A 19,334-nucleotide genomic window follows, 5' to 3' on the forward strand; every position below is an offset into this window, starting at 1 on the left:
GAGTCTGTACCTCTGAGGCATTCCACAAGGGTTAGGAATGCACCTGAGCATTACTATGGTTTCCATATAACTGCGGAAGGTGAGACACTTATCAGTGATGTGACACTGGTGAGTCTGGATGAACCTAACAGCTATGCGGAAGCCATGGCAGGCCCCGAGTCTGCTAAATGGAAAGAGGCAATGGACAGCGAGATACAGTCCATGTATGACAATTAGGTCTGGGACTTGGTTGACAATGTACCAGGTCGTAAGACAGTTAGGTGCAAATGGATCTTCAAGAAGAAGACCGACATGGATGCTAATGTACACACGTATAAGGCACGACTGGTTGCAAAGGGCTTTTCTCAAACTCCGGGAGTTGATTATGATGAGACCTTTTCACCAGTAGCCAAGCTTAAGTCTATTAGGATCTTGTTAGCCATTGCTGCATTTCATGACTATGAAATATGGCAAATGGATGTCAAAACCGCTTTCCTTAATGGAAAGTTGACTGAGGATGTTTACATGAATCAGCCAGAGGGTTTTGTTAGCACAGAGTACCCTAATAGAATGTGTAAGCTTGAGAAATCCATCTATGGATTGAAACAAGCACCTCGCAGATGGAATCTTTTCTTTGATGAGAAAGTCAAAGAGTTTGGCTTTTCGAGGAGTGAAGATGAATCATGTGTATATGTCAAGGCTAGTGTGAGTATAGTCAGCTTTTTGGTATTGCATGTGGATGACATACTACTCATAGGAAATGACATCCCAATCTTGCAGGAAGTTAAGTCCTGGCTTGGGAAGTGTTTTTCTATGAAGGACCTTGGAGAAGCTGCCTATATCCTAGGGATAAGGATCTTGAGAGACTGGATAAAAAGACTAGTTGGACTTAGTCAGAGTACATACTTGGATAAGGTGCTGAAGGGGTTCAGCATGCAAGATTCCAAGAAAGGAGAGTTACCCATCCAAAGTAATGTCAGATTGAGTAAGACTCAGAGCCCGAGTACCGAGGCTGAGATAGCAGAAATGAGTCGAGTACCTTATGCTTCTGCAGTAGGCTCGATCATGTATGCTATGACTTGTACTCGTCCTGATGTGGCCTTTGCATTGAGCATGGTCAGCAGATATCAGGGGAACCCTGGTAAGGCTCACTGGACTGCGGTAAAGAATATCCTCAAGTACCTGCGGAGGACTAAGGACTGGGTTATTACCCTCGGTGTAAGTGATGACCTGAGAATTGTAGGGTATAGTGATGCTAGCTTCCAGACTGATAGGGATAATTTCCGCTCTCAGTCGGGCTGGGTCTTTACCTTAAACGGAGGAGCAATTACTTGGAAAAGTTCCAAGCAGGAGATAGTGGCTGATTCAACTTGCGAATCAGAGTATGTAGCGGCAAGTGAGGCAGCAAAGGAGGCAATATGGCTGAAGAACTTCATTGGAGATCTTGGAGTTGTACCCGCTATTAAAGAGCCTATGGAAATCTTCTGTGATAGTGAAAGTGCAGTTGTCTTAGCAAAGGAACCAAGGGATCACGGGAGATCCAGACACATTGACAGAAAATACCATTTCATCAGACATCGAATAGAAGAAGGACTCCTCGTGGCAAAGAGGGTATCATCGGATGAGAACCCGACAGATCCCCTCACGAAGGGACTGGGCTTGGTTAAGCATCTTCAGCATGCAAGGAGCATAGGGCTGAAGGATGATATTAGTTTTAGTAGTTAGATAATTTTGAAATTTGTAAAGTGTAATTGACATTTGATGATGAATAAAAGTTGTGTTTATTTATGAGTAAAGTGTTGCTATCTTTTGTCAATCGTTTACTATTATTTCTTTTGCATGTTTTGACTTCCAGAATATTTATGTTGTTTTTTTACATATTATTGAAATTATCCACAGTCGGTCATATGTCGGAAGTAGATATGAATTAAGACTGTCATGAGTTGGTTGTAGAGGTCTAAGATGTTGGACATGGCCTCAACGCTCATGAGTGCTCATAAGTTCTGAGTATTGGATTCAACCCACGCTCGCTGGTATCACTTCATGGAATTTATCTCGAGTGACCGCGAGACAGTAATATCATATAAGTCTTCAAACCTAGAGATATGTCTTGTTGCCTATGAGTTGGTTATGCATTGATCGTACGAAACCGCATTGGTAACTCGATGTTATAAAACGTACCTTTGTGTGTAATTTAACAAGTAGTAGAACAAGCATATGAGTCGAAGTTTATCTGTTCCTTCTTGGATTAGAAGCGATATCTGGGCCCCTCGATGATTTTGTTTTGACCTATGTACCGGGCCCGGTCAGAACTAAATTGATGTGTTCAATTAAGTTCTATGTCGAACAAATCGAAAATCGGGAAACAAACTGCTGGACAATAAGCAAGACATTGTTCCATGTATTTGTCTGGCTGATATCTAGAACAAAGGATTATATGATCACTTATCTTAAATGGCGCATCATCATCTTTTCAGTTTCGAGAGACCTTGAAAAGAGCTACGATTGCTGGTCAGTTCCTGAAGTCATACTTGCAGTTATAGTTATTAGACTTATCCAAGTGGGAGACTGTTGGATAAGGTATCTAAGTCCATAACTATATCTGGTATGTACTTGACCCGACCCGACCCGACATGGTCCATTTGGGTTGCATGGCATCATGCATTTGGATAAACTAAATGAGAGAAATAACACTTGTGGTTTATTAATATATTATAAGTTCTAATATATTAATAGTATTATTTAATTAGTATTGATCAAAGTGATCAAAAGATAACTAATTAAATATATGGGTTGATTATGTAAATCATCCATAACTTATATAGTGGGCTAAAAGGCTCCATGGATTATCAAGTTGGGTTAAACCCATAAGATGCTCCATGGGAGTTACAAACCCATGGGTCATGGAAATGAAGAGTCATGTCACATTAGGGTTTACATGGTGTAACCCTAGATGTGACACACTATATAAAGAACATGTCATCTACCAAAATCGACTACACTAAGAACAAGAGAGGGCAAGCCGATTTATACAAGTGTTATACATTCTCAAAGTCATTCCAAGGCATTTGGTGTTGTGTGAAACATTTGAGGCATCACACTTGGGGTGCTAGGCTCTCAAGGTTTGCAAGTAATCATAACAACAACAAGGTATGTAATTATAGCTATCTTTTATGATTAAAGTTCCCCATGCATGCTAGATAGGTTTATGAACCTTCGAAAAAGTATTTTGCATGTATCTTAGACAAACATAGATCCAAGGTTATCTATGGTTGCATGCACACTTAGGAGTGTTATAAATGCTCAAAAACCATCATGTTCTAGATCCACAAGCTTGAGCTTCAACAAATCTTCAAGCTTGATCTTCTCCTTCTTCAAGATACACCATGTCACACCCTCAAACCGGAATGACGGAAACGTTCGGGGGCGGAGGACGTCATGTTTAGTATCACAACACATGCATCATAGTAATCAAAGTAACAAACAACCATTGTATTAATATGAAAGTGTTTACAAAGTATGTGATTCACAAAAGATTGACTCCAAGTAAATAACAAAACAAGACATGAAGCCACTATGCTCCATCTTCTGAATCCCTGAGCGCGTACCTGTCTACTAGTTTCCTGAGAATACAAGTTATTTTGAAAGAGTAGATTAGCATTTAAGCTGGTGAGTTCATAAGTATTTTAGTGATGTAAAGTAAGTTGTAAGTTCTTTTTAGAAAAGTTCGCATGTTCCTTCAAAAAATCCTATACCTTCTGATGAAATGAAAGATAAGTAAAAATGACTCTACAATTCCTTCTATGAGTACTAAATGGATACAAGTTATATACAATCCAGATCAAACAGACAATCGATTGTGTGAATCTGCCCTAAGCCCACAACCAAACAAGGAACATGAAATGAGGCGGAAAGCATACATCCCATTGGTTGTTAGATCTTCATCGTATACGACCCTGGCGTATTCATTTGGTACTTACGGAGTTAACTGTAATAGTTCCTTTATATTTGATGAAAACATTATTTAAGAAAAACCTATATTTCCTTTAGTAAAATGGTAACCAAAATAGTTCCTTCTATAATCACTTAGTTTATACTAGCTATATATAATCTAATATCGAATGGACAGTTAATTGTGTGAATCTGCCCTAAGCCCACAACCAAACAAGGAACAGGAAATGAGGCAGAAAGCACACATCCAACTACCTGTCGGGTATTAACTATATATAACCCGGATGTATAAATTAAGGTGTTATAGAATTAACAACTAAAGGTCATTTAAGTTATACTGGTTTAATAATGCGTATCAAACACTTTTACAGTTGAGTTTCTAGTTTAGTCTACTTAATGTTCTATCTGAAAAGTATGTTTTTGTACTAGAAAACGGTATACTGAATTTGTATGCTATGACCTGACCCATACCTGATACTCCTTATGATTACTTGGTGTATACGGGATATATATATATATATATATATATATATATATATATATATATATATATATATATATATATAGCTAAGATCGAATAGATAGTAGGCTGGGTGAATCTGCTCTAAGCCCACAACCAAACAAGGAACAGGAAATGAAGCGGAAAGCACACATCCTACTGTCTGCCGGACCCGATTAATATATATCCCTGATGTATCTACCAAGGAATCATAAAGTTAGCATTATAGGCCCCCTTCTAACTGAGTGTACTAAGACTCGACTGTTCTGTTTGTCCTTTGTAATGATGTAAGTTTTCCCAAGTTTAAGACTATCTTTACTAGAAAATAGTTTGCATTACTTTTTATGTGAGAAGATCACTATATGAATGTAATGGGAAAATGAAAGTGTACAACAATATTGTATAAAATAACTACTGAAGCACTAACTACCTTAAAACCAATAAGTTTAATTAAGGTTAAAATGTGATGTGGTTATAACCATGCTTATTGACTAGTATTTAACACGACGACCTGCTGGCGTCGAAACTAATGTGACATTTGTCACCCCTTGGCCTGCCGGCCAAACTGTAGCGAACAGTCGGGATGCGAGATTGTCAGTCCCGTATAGATCTATACACACAATGCCCGCTCTCCCTCTAGGAGACTCTGGTTACAAAACGCGACATAACAAGTATATTGCTAGGCCGTGAAGTAGTGGTTTCACGTTTTTGTTATTTTATTCTTCTTATAGTATGTTCCTCCCTGTATTAGTTATAGTATGTTCCTCCCTGCACTAGTTATAGTATGTTCCTCCATATACTAGTTATAGTATGTTCCTCCCTGCACTAGTTATAGTATGTTCCTCCCTGTACTAGTTATAGTATGAACTGAACCCCTAAACTATACCTATTATAGTTTACTAGTATGTTTATTTGAACTGTTACTGATTTGTAGAAAAGACTCATTTATCTACTGATTTATGTTTGTACTTTAAAAACAGAGTTTATAGACAACAAAGTAACATAACTTTAAAAGAGTTTTTGAATTGATATGATTACTTATAAAAGCATAAGAAATCCTTTAATGTGATGGTTATCACAGATAAACATTTACACAATAACACTGTGTTCAACTTGTATTCCCCCCTTAAAAGCATTTAAAACATTTAAAAGATTGATTATAGGGGTATGAACTCACCTTATGTGGGTGATTCAAATGAAGATTCGCGTAAGGACGAGAAGTTCCACGAATGAATTCCCGAGACACAAACGAGTCCTAAATGACATATAATGGCATATATAGGCATGTAATTAGTGTTTAAAACAACTAACATGCAAGGAAACAACCTTAGGGACTAGGAAACACTTGTAAGGAAGTGTTACAATCACACATGATTGTATAAAGGGTGTTCACGGCCACACAAGGGTGTGTTTACGGCCAAGATGTGTTCACGGCCAAGGTGTTTACGGAGAACACATGAAATAGCTAGGGTTTACGACCATGACTTGAAGGATTCACGACCATGACATGAACTAAGAAGGGTTTACTGCCATATGAAGAGTTTACGGCCGTAAACTCTTGATGTTCTTGCTAAAATTTTTGATTCTTGGATGCTAATCAAGAGCTTCTAATAGATAACTAGTATATGGAAAGAATACTTACATTTTGGAAGCTAAAAGGGGTGATTAAGGCCCAAGAACAAGTGAGTGTTCTTGGTGTTCTTGATGAAAAGGTTGATGATTTGAAGATCTAACCCAAAAGAGTTGACTTCATGGATGAAATCAAAGGGTTTCACAAGATCAAGAAGAATATCAACTAACAATGAAGGAATTACTTACAACTTTCAAGAGAAATGGAAGTGTTCTTGATGATACTTGAGAGAGAGAGTCGATTTTCAGCCTTGAATATGTGAGGAATGATGAAGTAATGAAGGAAATCTATACTTAACATGAGGAGTTCACGGCCACCAAGAGTTTACGGCCGTAAACTCCTTGTGATGGAGTTTCCGGCTCGATTGCAACCCAATGAACTTAAGCTAACACATCCCTACACCCAATCCTTGATAGCTTAGAACCCTCAAACAGACCCCTAACAATGCTAAAAGATAGCAAAAATAAGTCTGACATTTGATTGGATTGATTGGCTTCACCAGATAGAAATTTCGGGTTGTCACATCATCCCCCCGTTAGATGGAATTTCGTCCCGAATTAGCTTTCCTAGCAGTACTCCCGGGGTTGTGTTTCTCTGAATGGCAAAATACCCACTCGTAGACCTGGGCAACTTTGCCATGACGCTCATGATAAGATTCATACTTGGTCCATCTATCATCTCCTCGTGTATACAAGTTGTATATAATTAAGATTAGTAAGACGGTCGGATGTGTGACTCTGCCCTAGGTCCACAACCAAACAAGGAACAGGAGATAGGGCGGAAACACACATACTAAATCTGTATAATCATAATTATATACCACTCTCGCGTATACACTTAATAGTGATAGGTGGGCTTTATTCGTCCTTAGCCTCTGTGCTTGAACTTGATCTGTTGGACGAGTGGTAGTTTGGGAAGGTCTGTTGAGTATACGGTGGCAAGGCTTCGGAGGGCAAGGTACTCCTCGCATAAGTACTTCGGGGTTTAGAAGATAAGAGACAATACTGAGGTCTAGGTCGGGTTGTCGTTCCGAATGACGACGGTTTCGTGAATTTGACGGTCAAGGCGATGGAAACATATGAACTTAGTATGGTGAGGACCACACCGATCCATGACGAATGATGAAAACGGACTCTTTATAGAAACAAAAGTTAGGCCGATTTGAAAGAAGCGTTTGTTATATGATGGTGTATTCTGAGTGTGCTCGACAATGTACTCTGTGTAGACTTTCTAGTGCTTTCTGTTTTCTTCTTGATATTACCACTTCCACAAATCATACCACGATGAGCGAGCACTAACAGTGAAAGTGCTTTGATAACTAGTGTCGATAATTTATATTATGATCCTCCTCGGTACCTCTATGATCGCCTGGCATATACAAGTTATGTATAATTAAGATGAAAAAGACAGTCGCATGAGTGACTCTGCCCTAATTCCACAACCAAACAAGGAACAGGAAGTAAGGCGGAATCACTAACTCTTAGTCTGCAAAATCTTAGTTATGCACAACCCTGATGTACACACTAAGCCATCATAGCTTACCTGTACGGATCTTTAGTTCTCTTATGAATGTCGTGACTTGTCCAAACGAGTTAATTTTAATTACTTTTAAATTTTCCCCAAGTTTTAATATTAATATTCATATAAACTTAAATCTTTAAGGTAATTTTTATTTAGGAGACGTACCGCTGCTCGCTGGTGATTCCAGGGTAGTTTCTCCTGTGGTGATCATTAGAACTCGTCCATCCGCTCCTGAGTTCTTCGTTATTGGGCAGTCCCTCTTGTAATTCCCTGTCTCACCACAGCCATAGCAGGCCTGGTTTACTTCTACTCCGGGGACTTGGGAGATCGGTTGTGTTGGTGACCTGCAGAACCGGGCAGTGTGCCCCTTCCTGTGGCTATTCAGGCATTGCATTTCCCGACATACTCCGGTGTGGTGGTAGTTACACCCATCACACTTCGGGAGAGTTCCAACATATCGATTGGCAGGTGCTGGAGTAGCAGGTGTTGTGACGGCATATATAGTAACCATTTGTTGTTCCTGCGGGGTTCCCTGTGTTGTTCGCTCCTTCCTTTTCTTACCCGACTTTCGTTTATTACCACTGGTCTCTCCACATAATTCATGCAATCGTTTGCCTGAATATCATCAAACGGTACCACTGCGGAATCATCGGCTAGACACTTCTACAACCAATAGAAATGAAACGTGATGTGGATCTGACTCAGTTCGGCTTGTAAGTCCAACTGATATGCAACATTACCCACCCGGGCGAGGATCCTGAAAGGACCAATGAATCTGCAGTCCAACTTACCCCTCTTCCTGAATCAGATGACTCCTTTCAAAGGTGAAACCTTTAGGATCACGGAATCCCCGACCTAAAACTCATGGTCCGAACGACGTCTGTATATATAGCTCTTCTAATGGCTCTGCGCGGTCTGGAGTCTCAGGCGCACCTGTTGAATCATGTCAGTGATCTTGAATACCACTTCGGTACTCCCCATGACTCTCTGCCTAACCTTGTCCTAACAAATCGAGGTGCGATATTTCCTCACATAAAGCATCTCAAAAGGAGGTCCGTCGATGTTGGTGTGATAACAGTTGTTGTACGCGAGCTCAGCCAATGAAAGATACGTATCCCAGATCCCACCAAAATCTATCACACATGCCCGAAATTTTATTATATTTTATTTATTATAAAAACCTAAACCTTTTTTTGAATAAACAATTTTATTGATAAATTCTAACAAGAAACAACACTAAAAAACCCCAACATTAAAAAGAAATTAGAGTCTAGTTCTACATCCAACCCTTCCAATCCGGTTTTACTTTCTTCTTCTTATTATAAATCCAAAAACATGACTGAGTCACGAAAATGACTAACCAAATAGTGAAACATATCTTATGGAACAACTCTACCAAATTGATAGTTTCATTTTATTTACTTCTTTTCATAGTTTATTTTTAGTGAAACATATCTTATGAAACATATCTTATGGAACAACTCTACCAAACTGGTGGAGGGTCGTTAGCCGAACGGGTAGGACAAGGACTATAATTCTCCCTTCATTAAAAGTATTAATGATAAATACTAAGTAACTAACCTTTTTATAAATTCCCAATCTTAGTTACTTAGGAAAATGTGAATTTGGTGATAACTCATGAAATTACACTTTTCACTTTGCTTAAGTCGTTAGTGGAGCGTGTGTGGTTAACCGGCACACTAACCTGGATTTAATAAGGTAGGCAAAGGGTAACTTAATGTTTCTCATAGTATCGTTGGAGCGCGTGTGGTTAACCGGCACATCGATTGAGGGGTAAATATTAAGGGTACCAAGTATATTTGCATGGTTATTCACACCTTGTTTTGTGATCCTCGGCATCCCATTCACAAAATTTGAGAGGGCACAATCGAGATTGAAACATGCCATTGAACAGTTCAATGAATCTCAAAAGATCTAAGAGTTTCAAATCCAAGTAAAACCTAATTAAATTATTTCGTTTTCATGGTGGAAATTGGTGAATCGTCATTCTCCTACCTTCAAATATTTTATAGCTTGGATTACGACATCCCTCTTCCAAGTTATAAAAGTATTGCGTTGGGTCCTAGCCTTAATATTTCATATTGGGTGTTATATTAAGGACTTTAGATCAACTATCTTGAATATCTCCCAAAAGATGTCTAGTTCAGACATCTATGATCTTCCCAAATCTCTTGGAACTTCTCTTCCTCCACCTCCTCCTAACCTACAAGTTCAAGGTCACTCAAGCCCTATTGGCAAGCAAGGTCTATGTGTGATCACATCTTGGAGATGAAATCACATATTGACAAGCCGGGAGAGTTGGGTGTCAAAGTCTTAAGAAAGTTGGATGTTCAATCACTTTCTAAGTCACATAGTGAGTTCCTTTGGGACCACTATGAAACAGACTATGACAAGACGCTTAATGATCTTACCTATTTGCTTGGTGCTGCTGAATCAGAAATGATTTGGAGTACCGGTAAAGCAAATTTGGTTGGAAGATCGACTTCTCAAATTTCCATGGACATTGACAATGGTAACATTAGAAATCTAGAAACAGCTTTCTCTTCTCAATGGAAAGGGATCGGCCATAGTCAACTCGGTTGAGCAAATGGTAAAGAGAAAGGCTAAGTCTGAGATAGTCCTGTGTGTCATTCCCAAAGGGTCCATATGTTTCTGTTGCCAAAGGAAGGGGCATTGGTTGCCAAGCTGCCTTAACTACCTGAAAGATCTGAGAGAAGGTCTAGTCAAAAATTTTTTGATTCTGCTTCAGGTAAGTCCACTATCTATCTCTATTAGGTTCCTATTTGGAGATTCTTATTACATGATGTGACTGGGTCACATGTTGAAGTTTTAAGAATCGAAGAAAAGAAGCTTAAAGGAAGTATATGCTGATTCTGATCGTGAAGATGGATTTCCATCGCATGGTTCGGTGATCAGAATTTTGAGCAGTTGCTTAAGAGTTATGATATATTGCTTAGGAATAGATAACAAGAAGTTTTTCATATGCATTTGCATTGTAAGGATAAGTTTTTCCGCAAGTTTTAAAATAATAAAAAAAACAGTTTTGATTTATTTATTTTAAGTATCCTTACAATGGCATTTGTGAAAAATTGTTGTTTACATGTTTCCATTGATAGCAATATTGGAAAATGGATTTCATTCCTTCATTTGTGGTAGTGTCATAATTTACCAAATAAGGAAAGATTCTCATCACCTAAGTTTCAGTTGGATAGAAACTTGAAATCATGCAAGTTGTATTGTGTGATGAATGAGAATTGTCATCTTTGGGAACTTAAGACTAAGTCCTTGTTCACATGTATATGTGACTCAAGTGTAGGACTAAGGGATCAAGTGCACATTCTTGTGCACTAGTTAAAGTCCACCACAAAAGATCAATAAGACTATTCGTCATGATTTACTAAAGTTTAGTAAATATGGTTATACTTATAAGCTTAAGTATAATTCTGAGACATTGGAAAAGTTTCAATGTATGGCAGAGCGAATGAGAAGAATCAAATTTGGCAGAAGGATAAAAGTGTCTCAAATCTGAAAAGATGGGAGAGCACTTTAAGTATCATGTTTTATGATCATCTTAATGATTATGAAACCATATCACAATTGATTCTCTAAGGACTCCTTAGTGCATTTGTTTGACTAAGGAGATGAATCATGAATTTTGGAAATGGTTAAATCAAAAGATAAATCGTACTTCGTTCCAAAATCAAATCTTAGAGTCATACTCTAAGATTGTAACTTGAGTGACATAATCTTAAGAAAGGTTTAAAACACTTGTCAAATGTAGAGTAAAATGTTTTCTTACTCTAGTATATTTGAAATTGGTAAGTTGTGATGTTTTGGATAAGACAAAGACCAACTAAGACCAATTGTGAGAAGTGTTTAACTTGATAAGAATCCGCACTAACTCTTGAATATTTGTTTTGTCAAGGAATGGTTCTTGACAAAAATAATCTTATATGTCAAGAGGACAGTGGGAGTCTTAAAGATCTTGAATAGTTTCAAGAACTAATCAAGAGTAAACCTATTGTTAATCACTAGCACACAACTTGAGGTTTGTAACCTATTGTGTTGACATATTCTTGTGATTAAGGTTATGATAAATTCACATTGATAGGAACAATTACACCATAAAAAAATCTAAGTGTCATAAGGTTTCTCTCCGATTCATGAAAATGATGGTGAGGAAACGCTTTCACTAAGTAGGTTTTAAGTAGATAGCAATTGTGATCTTTGCATTCTAAAAGTTGTTAGTGGAGCGTGCGTGGTTAACCGACACACTAACATGGACTTATAAGAAATGGCAAAGGTCTAAACAATTGAGACTATGATTACAGCATCCCTTTTCATAGTTCTGAAATTGTTTAGACACACATGTGAGTTATCTAAGAATAGGTGTATGATTTTGATAAAGTCTTATCAAAGCAATCTCGTATCAGAAATCTAAACTTTTGTAAGAAAGTCAATAAATTATTGACTTCTAGAAGTCCAGCTGTTTTCTGGATACATGTCAAAGCTAGTGGGAGCATAAGTGTTATGTTAATAATCATCATGTTAGTGGGACCATGATAATTATGATAAGTATTGCAAGTTAGCAATGTTAATTATAGAAAACAAAAGTTTCAATTCGTGAAGTTGCAGGGGTTGAAAAAGTTGTTTTGCTATAATTAAGGGAGAGGATATACTTCATTTCAGTTCTAAAGGCTTAGATTGAGACCTTAATCATCTTTAGTCAAGAATATACATATGAATTTCATGTTGGATTGGTTCAACTTAAAGAAATTCTATATATTGCGTTCTCAAAATTCGATTATGATTATGACATCCCTCTTCATAGTCAAATTTTGAAAACATGGCAAATAAAAATATTGTAGCAAAAGACTGGTCTAGAATCATGTCTTTATGTGAGACATCATGAATCGTGTCCCATTTGCTTTGGGTACAGGATCGATTGCATGTGCTATAATATTTGTCCTTTCTAAATTTTCGAAATGCCCAGAGGCATTAAGAAGGGAAAAGGTCTAGAATTGGATATGACTAAAATGATTAAGCAATTGTCGAGGACAATCTAAGGTTTACCAAAGATTGGTTGCTCAGGGACAGTTGGAAGTATAGTGCTAATTTTGGAAGGACCATATTGACATATTCTGAAAAGAGGCATCTCTTGTTCAGAAGTGATAGTCAAAATGAGAATATGGAGTTGTCTCCATAGGTGGAAGTTATATGTGTAAGATTAGAAAACTTAATGCAAGAAGCATGTTCAAAGCAATGTACTTTGAATATGCGACTTAGTTTCCATGGAATTGATCTCCATTGGAATACCTTATAATGACTGTTGACAAGTCTTTGTGACTTTGTACATATTCATTACAAGAGGGTCAGTGCATATAAGTTTAAAATCTAAACAGATTTCGATAAATGATAGGAATTTGAAATTCTCACATTTTTCGATAAGGATTTGCGAGTGTGAAAAGAGAATCATTGAAAGTATGTTCAATCGATCTAGTTCACAACGTAAGGATCATAGACAAACATATAGTGCATACTTGGTGTATGGCAAAGCTATTGTTTTGAAAAACATAGTGTACTTGCTTGGAGCATGGGACAACTAGTGTTTTTTAATTCAAGTATAAAGTTGATAAAACCGAAACAATGAATAATGAGTAATCAGTATGGTGATAAATAAAATTGTCTTATTTATATTCATAGGTTTTGATACCATATTGGATTCAATTATTCTTGTGTTTCATTTTGCATGTTTTGACTTCCAGAATAAACTAGGTTATTCTTCCCGAATGACTAAGTTATTCAAACCATCCACAGTCGGTCATATGTTGGAAGTAGATATGAATCAAGACTGTCATGGGGGTGCTTGTAGAGGTCTAAGATGTTGGACAAAGTGGTGCTACAACACTCATGAGTGCTCATAAGTTCTGAGTATTGGATTCAACCCACGCTCATTTGAATCACTTCATGGATTTTATCTCGAGTGATCATGAGACGATAATATCTTATATTCTTCAAACCTAGAGATATGAGTTGTTACTATGAGTTGGTTATACATTGATTACACGAAAACGCATTGGTAACTCGATGTTATAAAACGTGCCTTTGTGTATGATTCAACAAGTAGTAGAACAAGCCATATGAGTCGAAGTTTATCCATTCCTTTTACCCTTAAAGGGATAAAAGCGATATCTGTGGGCCCCTTGATGATTTAATGATGACACTTGTGAGTGCTTGGCGAAGCCATGACTGATTTGATTTGTTCAATCAGTCAGTCATCATAAATCGAAAATCGGGAAACAACAAATGGACAGAGAGAATGATTATAATCCATGTCTCAGTCCATATGATATCTAGAATGGAGGAATATATGATCCCTTATCTAATGGACGCGTCATTGATTTTTTCAGAGTTCGACAGCGACTTTAAGAGCTACGATTGCTAGTCGGGTTATGAAGTCGTACTTGCAATAATAGTTTTAGACTTATCCAAGTGGGAGACTGTTGGATTAGATGTCTAAGCCCATAACTATTATTGGTATGTACTCGACCCGAGTGTAGCATGGTCCATTTGGGTTGCATATCATCAGGACAATTTGTTAGGATGGACTTTTGAGAGAAGGTAATTTATGGTTTATTAATATATTATAAGTAATAATATATTAATATGAAATCATATGTTTTAATTAGTATTGATCAAGAATTAATTTGGAATTAATTTAGTGATCAAAAGAGACTAATTAAATATATGAGGAGTAATTATGATAATTAGTTATATTTATATGTGTTGGGCTTATGATCCATGTTGGATCAAGTTTATGTATGGATACATAAAGAGGTGGGCCACATGAACCATGGATCATAAAACCTATGGGTATGGATTTGGGTTATACCCATGACCCTTGATTATCCTACATATAAATAGGTTACTCCATAGCCAAAATCACCACTTCTTTTCTTAGAGAAATATGGAGGTGTTTTTGGGTGCATGGAATTCTCTCTCAAGTTCCTCCTTTGTCCATGATGTGTTGTGATTCCACTTGAGGCTTCCACACTATTGGAGCTAAGCTCTTTAAGGCCAAATACATCAAGACTTCAAGCTCCATCAAAAGGTATGTTATCCTAACTAGTATCTTATATGGTTTATGTCAAATGCATGCTAGTTGTAGGTATAATACCTTGGAAACCATTTGCATGTATAATTGGTGAAAACATAGATCCAAGGTATTTAGGGTTGTATGTGCACCATAGGATGTTGTATTATACCAAAAACCCAACAGTTTCATCTTTGTGTTTTGTTGATGTTATTGAACCATTAACCCAAGAGTTGTTCGAGTTGTCTAATGGTAACGTGTTGGAGATGGTTTTGAGCAAAGGGTTTGATTGTGGGAAATTAGCCAAGAAATTGAAGCTCTACTCACTAGACCCCGAAGTTGAAAGATTGGTTAACAATTTGGAGATCAAGAAAACCACTCAATTTAGTGTGAAGCAAATTGAATTACCTCAAACTCACACGAGATTGCCACCCTCCCTTGTTCAACCACCGGAATTAGAATTGAAGGTCCTTCCTCAAAATTTGAAGTATGCATACTTGGGAAACAACGAGACTCTTCCGGTCATCATTTCAACTCACTTAACCGAATGTGAAGAAGTGAAACTCCTCAAAGTGTTGAAAGAACATAAAGAAGCAATGGGTTGGACGATAGCGGATATCAAGGGATTGAGCCCCTCCACTTGCATGCACAAAATTTTGATGGAAGATGAATGCAAGCCAAGTAGAGACGCGCAAAGAAGGTTGAATCCGCCAATGATGGAAGTAGTCAAGAAAGAGATTTTGAAGCTCTTAGATGCATGAATGATCTATCCAATCTCGGATAGCAAGTGGGTGAGCCCGGTGCAAGTCGTTCCAAAGAAGACGGGAATCACGGTAGTTGAAAACAAAAAAGGTATGATGGTCCCCACCTGTGTGCAAAATGGGTGGAGAGTATGTATTGACTACCGCAAACTCAATGCAAGCACAAGAAAAGATCACTTCCTATTACCTTTCATTGACCAAATGTTAGAAAGGTTGGCCGGGAAATCCCATTATTGTTTTCTAGACGGGTACTTTGGTTTTCACCAAATCCCGGTGGCACCGGAAGACCAAGAAAAGACAACATTTACATGTCCATTTGGCACTTTTGCATACCGGAGAATGCCATTCGGATTGTGTAACGCACCGGCCACTTTCCAACGATGTATGGTTAGTATCTTTTCGGAATATGTCGAGAATATAATTGAAGTTTTCATGGATGATTTTACGGTATATGGAAACTCCTTTCAAGAGTGTTTGACCAATCTCACAAATTTTTTGAAAAGATGTATTGAAACAAATTTGGTTTTAAACTTTGAAAAATGTCATTTTATGGTGAGTCAAGGTCTTATTTTGGGTCACATTGTGTCAAAGAAAGGAATTGAGGTAGATAAGGCCAAGATTAATGTTATTCAAAGCTTACCTTACCCGACTTGTGTTCGGGAAGTTCGTTCTTTTTTGGGCCATGCAGGTTTCTACCGGAGATTCATCAAAGATTTTTCAAAGATAACAAGACCAATGTGCCAACTCTTGCAAAAGGATTTTGATTTCGAGTTCAATGAGGCGTGCAAAGAAGCTTTCGACAAGCTCAAAGAGTTGCTTACATCCGCCCCCATCATGCAAGCACCAAATTAGGATCTCCCCTTTGAGATCATGTGTGATGCAAGCAACTATGCAATAGGCGCCGTTTTGGGTCAAAAGAATGGACGAGCCTCCCATGTGATCTACTATGCGTCGAGAACACTAGACAATGCTCAAAGCAACTACTCTACTACGGAGAAGGAGCTATTGGCCATAGTGTTCGCCTTGGAGAAATTTAGACAATACCTACGTGGTACCAAGGTCATTGTGTATTCGATCACGCAACTCTTAAGTACTTGATGACGAAGAAAGATGCAAAGCCTAGACTCATCCGTTGGATTTTATTGTTACAAGAATTTGATTTGGAAATCCGGGACAAGAGTGGATGTGAGAATCTTGTTGCCGATCACTTAAGCCGGATCACTTCAAATGAAACTCCTCTCCCTTTGCGGGACAAGTTTCCGGATGAGCATCTCTTTTCCCTTACTCAATCTACTCCTTGGTATGCCGATATCGTTAACTCTTTGGTCACGAAAAGGTATCCCGACACATTCACACGTGCTCAAAAAGATAAATTGAAAAGTGATGCAAAATACTATGTGTGGGATGAACCTTATTTGTGGAAACATTATCCCGATCAAATTATTAGGCGATGTATGCCCCAACAAGAGCATCAATCCATTTTACAATTTTGTCATGAACTTGCTTGTGGGGGACACTTCGGACCTAGCCGGACCTTGAGAAAGGTCCTTGAGTGTGGACTATTTTGGCCAACCATGTCACGCGATTGTTACTTGTTTTGCAAAAGTTGTGAACGGTACCAAAGGACGGGAAACATTTCACATAGAAATCAAATGCCACAAAATCCAATCCTTGTTTGTGAAGTTTTTGACGTATGGGGGATTGATTTCATGGGCCCATTTCCCGTTTCGTTCGGCAACATTTACATATTGCTTGCGATTGACTATGTTTCTAAGTGGGTTGAAGCCAAAGCTACACGATCGGATGATTCCAAAACGGTTATCGAGTTTTTGAAGTCTAATGTTTTTGTGAGATTTGGTGTGCCTAGGGCCTTGATCGGTGATAGGGGACACACTTTTGCAACAAGATGATGGAGGCTTTATTGAAGAAGTACAACATGACCCATCGTGTCTCTACCGCCTACCACCCTCAAACGAATGGTCAAGCAGAGGTTTCGAATCGCGAGGTGAAGAGTATTCTTGAGAAAACCGTGAATCCTTCAAGAAAAGATTTGAGTTCTAGGCTTTATGATGCATTGTGGGCCTATCGGACCGCATACAAAACCCTGATAGGAATGTCTCCCTTTAGGTTGGTTTTTGGAAAACCATGTCATCTCCCCGTGGAATTGGAACACCGTGCATTCTGGGAGGTCAAGCAATGCAACTTCAACATTGATGAGGCGGGAAGGCAAAGGAAACTTCAACTTCAAGAGTTGGAGGAGTTGAGAAATGACTCCTATGAAAACTCAAGAATTTACAAGGAGAGAACAAAGCTTTTCCATGACAAGTCCATTACCCGCAAGCATTTCAAGCCGGGACATAGAGTTTTGCTTTACCATTCGCGATTGAAATTATTTCCTGGAAAGTTGAGGTCAAGATGGATAGGTCCATTTGTTGTGCTAAAATTCTTTGAGCACGAAGCGGTTGAGATCCAGAGTGAAGAAACGGGGCAAATCTTAAAAGTCAATGGACATCGTTTGAAACCTTTCTATGAAGGTTTTAACGCAAATGTCTTAGATATCATCCAACTGGATGCCCCGGTATACTGAAATCGAAAGGGAAGGACGTCTCGCCAAAGACGTTAAAGAAGGGCATTTTTGGAAAAGTTAAAGTTTTCATCGTTTTCTAGTTCCGAATAAAATTCGTAGATAGATCCTTTTTGCACTTCACACTTCTTCTTCTTCTTCTTTCTTGCATTAAGAGAGTGGTCGGATTTCAAGGCTCGGTTTTTCGTTTTGGTCAAGAGCAAAAATTGAGAAAGATTACAACAGAATTCACGGGGACCGCGTGTACTCGAAGTCCTGTCCACGTTAATAAAAAAATGGTCCGCGTGTGGTTTCCAAAAGTGTCCGCGTCCATTTTCAGAAAACAGAAAGACTTCATGCTTATTCACGCGGACCGCGTGTACTCGCAAGTCCGTCCGCGTGGGTTATTAAAACGGACCGCGTACCACCTCCGAATTCGACCGCGTGTAAGTAATGCAAATCAGAATAGTTCCATGTTTATTCACGTGGACCGCGTGTACTCGCAGTCGCGTCCACGTGAGATGTTGACCAACGTTGACCCGCTTTTGACTTCGTTTGACCATAACTTATGACTAATAAAACACCAGTCGGCCCTTTCTTCCTCTCTTCTTCTCCATTCTTCTTCCCTAACCTCCATTAGAGCACCTCCATCTCCACCACAAAAACTCAGTTTCCCGTCAAACCGCCGGTCGGAATTTCGTGAGACCACCGCCATTCTTCACCAATTTCCGAGCTTTACAAACCCCACCAAAAATCTGGTCTGATCTGTTGCTACAATTTCGGGCGCCACCACCACTCATCCGCAATTTTCCGGCCATTTTCCGGCCAACTCCGACCACCTCTCGCGATTCCGACACCACCATTGTGCTCCTCTTGGACAAGGCTACAAACCCCACCAAAAATATCTCTCAAAGCTCACCGAAAATTTTCACTGGAATTTCAAGCCATTGCCGGATTCCTCGGGTTTTCGCGGTAAATTGCTTCTCACGAGATATTGAACAAAGCTTTAAGCTTGGGGTGGAGAGTTGCAAGATTTTCAAATCCCGAATTTTCACGCGCAAAATTTTTAAATTTCAAAGAACGGGTACATTCTTTCCTTGACTTATATGCATGTTTTAGAACAATAATTTTTATGATATTGCAACTGTTGAGTCTAGGAACGTTTCTTCCATTGATTTTTGAATTGTTTTAGAAGTCCATAGGGAGTCGGTTGGGAAATTGAATTGGAAACATCACTTGTTGGGATTGGATTCGTGTAGTTGTTCTTCTTCTTGCAGGTAGACCATATCCACGTCTAGAAAACGCTCGGCTGCCGC

At 38.6% G+C, this 19,334-nt stretch overlaps 1 protein-coding gene across 1 annotated transcript; it reads left to right on the top strand.

Moving 5' to 3' along the window:
• The first annotated feature begins 17,364 nt into the window (after positions 1-17,364).
• On the top strand, positions 17,365-18,042 carry LOC145157807 (uncharacterized). The gene has a single exon (XM_079076798.1). The coding sequence runs from the start codon at positions 17,365-17,367 to the stop codon at positions 18,040-18,042; it is 678 nt and encodes a 225-aa protein (XP_078932924.1).
• Positions 18,043-19,334: the final 1,292 nt, after the last annotated feature.

This window comes from Lactuca virosa, chromosome 2, assembly GCF_052849685.1.
Source record: "Lactuca virosa cultivar CGN04683 chromosome 2, Lactuca_virosa_CGN04683_v6, whole genome shotgun sequence".
In the NCBI taxonomy this organism is placed as follows: domain Eukaryota; kingdom Viridiplantae; phylum Streptophyta; class Magnoliopsida; order Asterales; family Asteraceae; genus Lactuca; species Lactuca virosa.

Excerpts from the sequence above, each read along its gene's own strand:
- LOC145157807 (XM_079076798.1), top strand. The coding sequence starts at position 17,365 with ATGGAGGCTTTATTGAAGAAGTACAACATGACCCATCGTGTCTCTACC.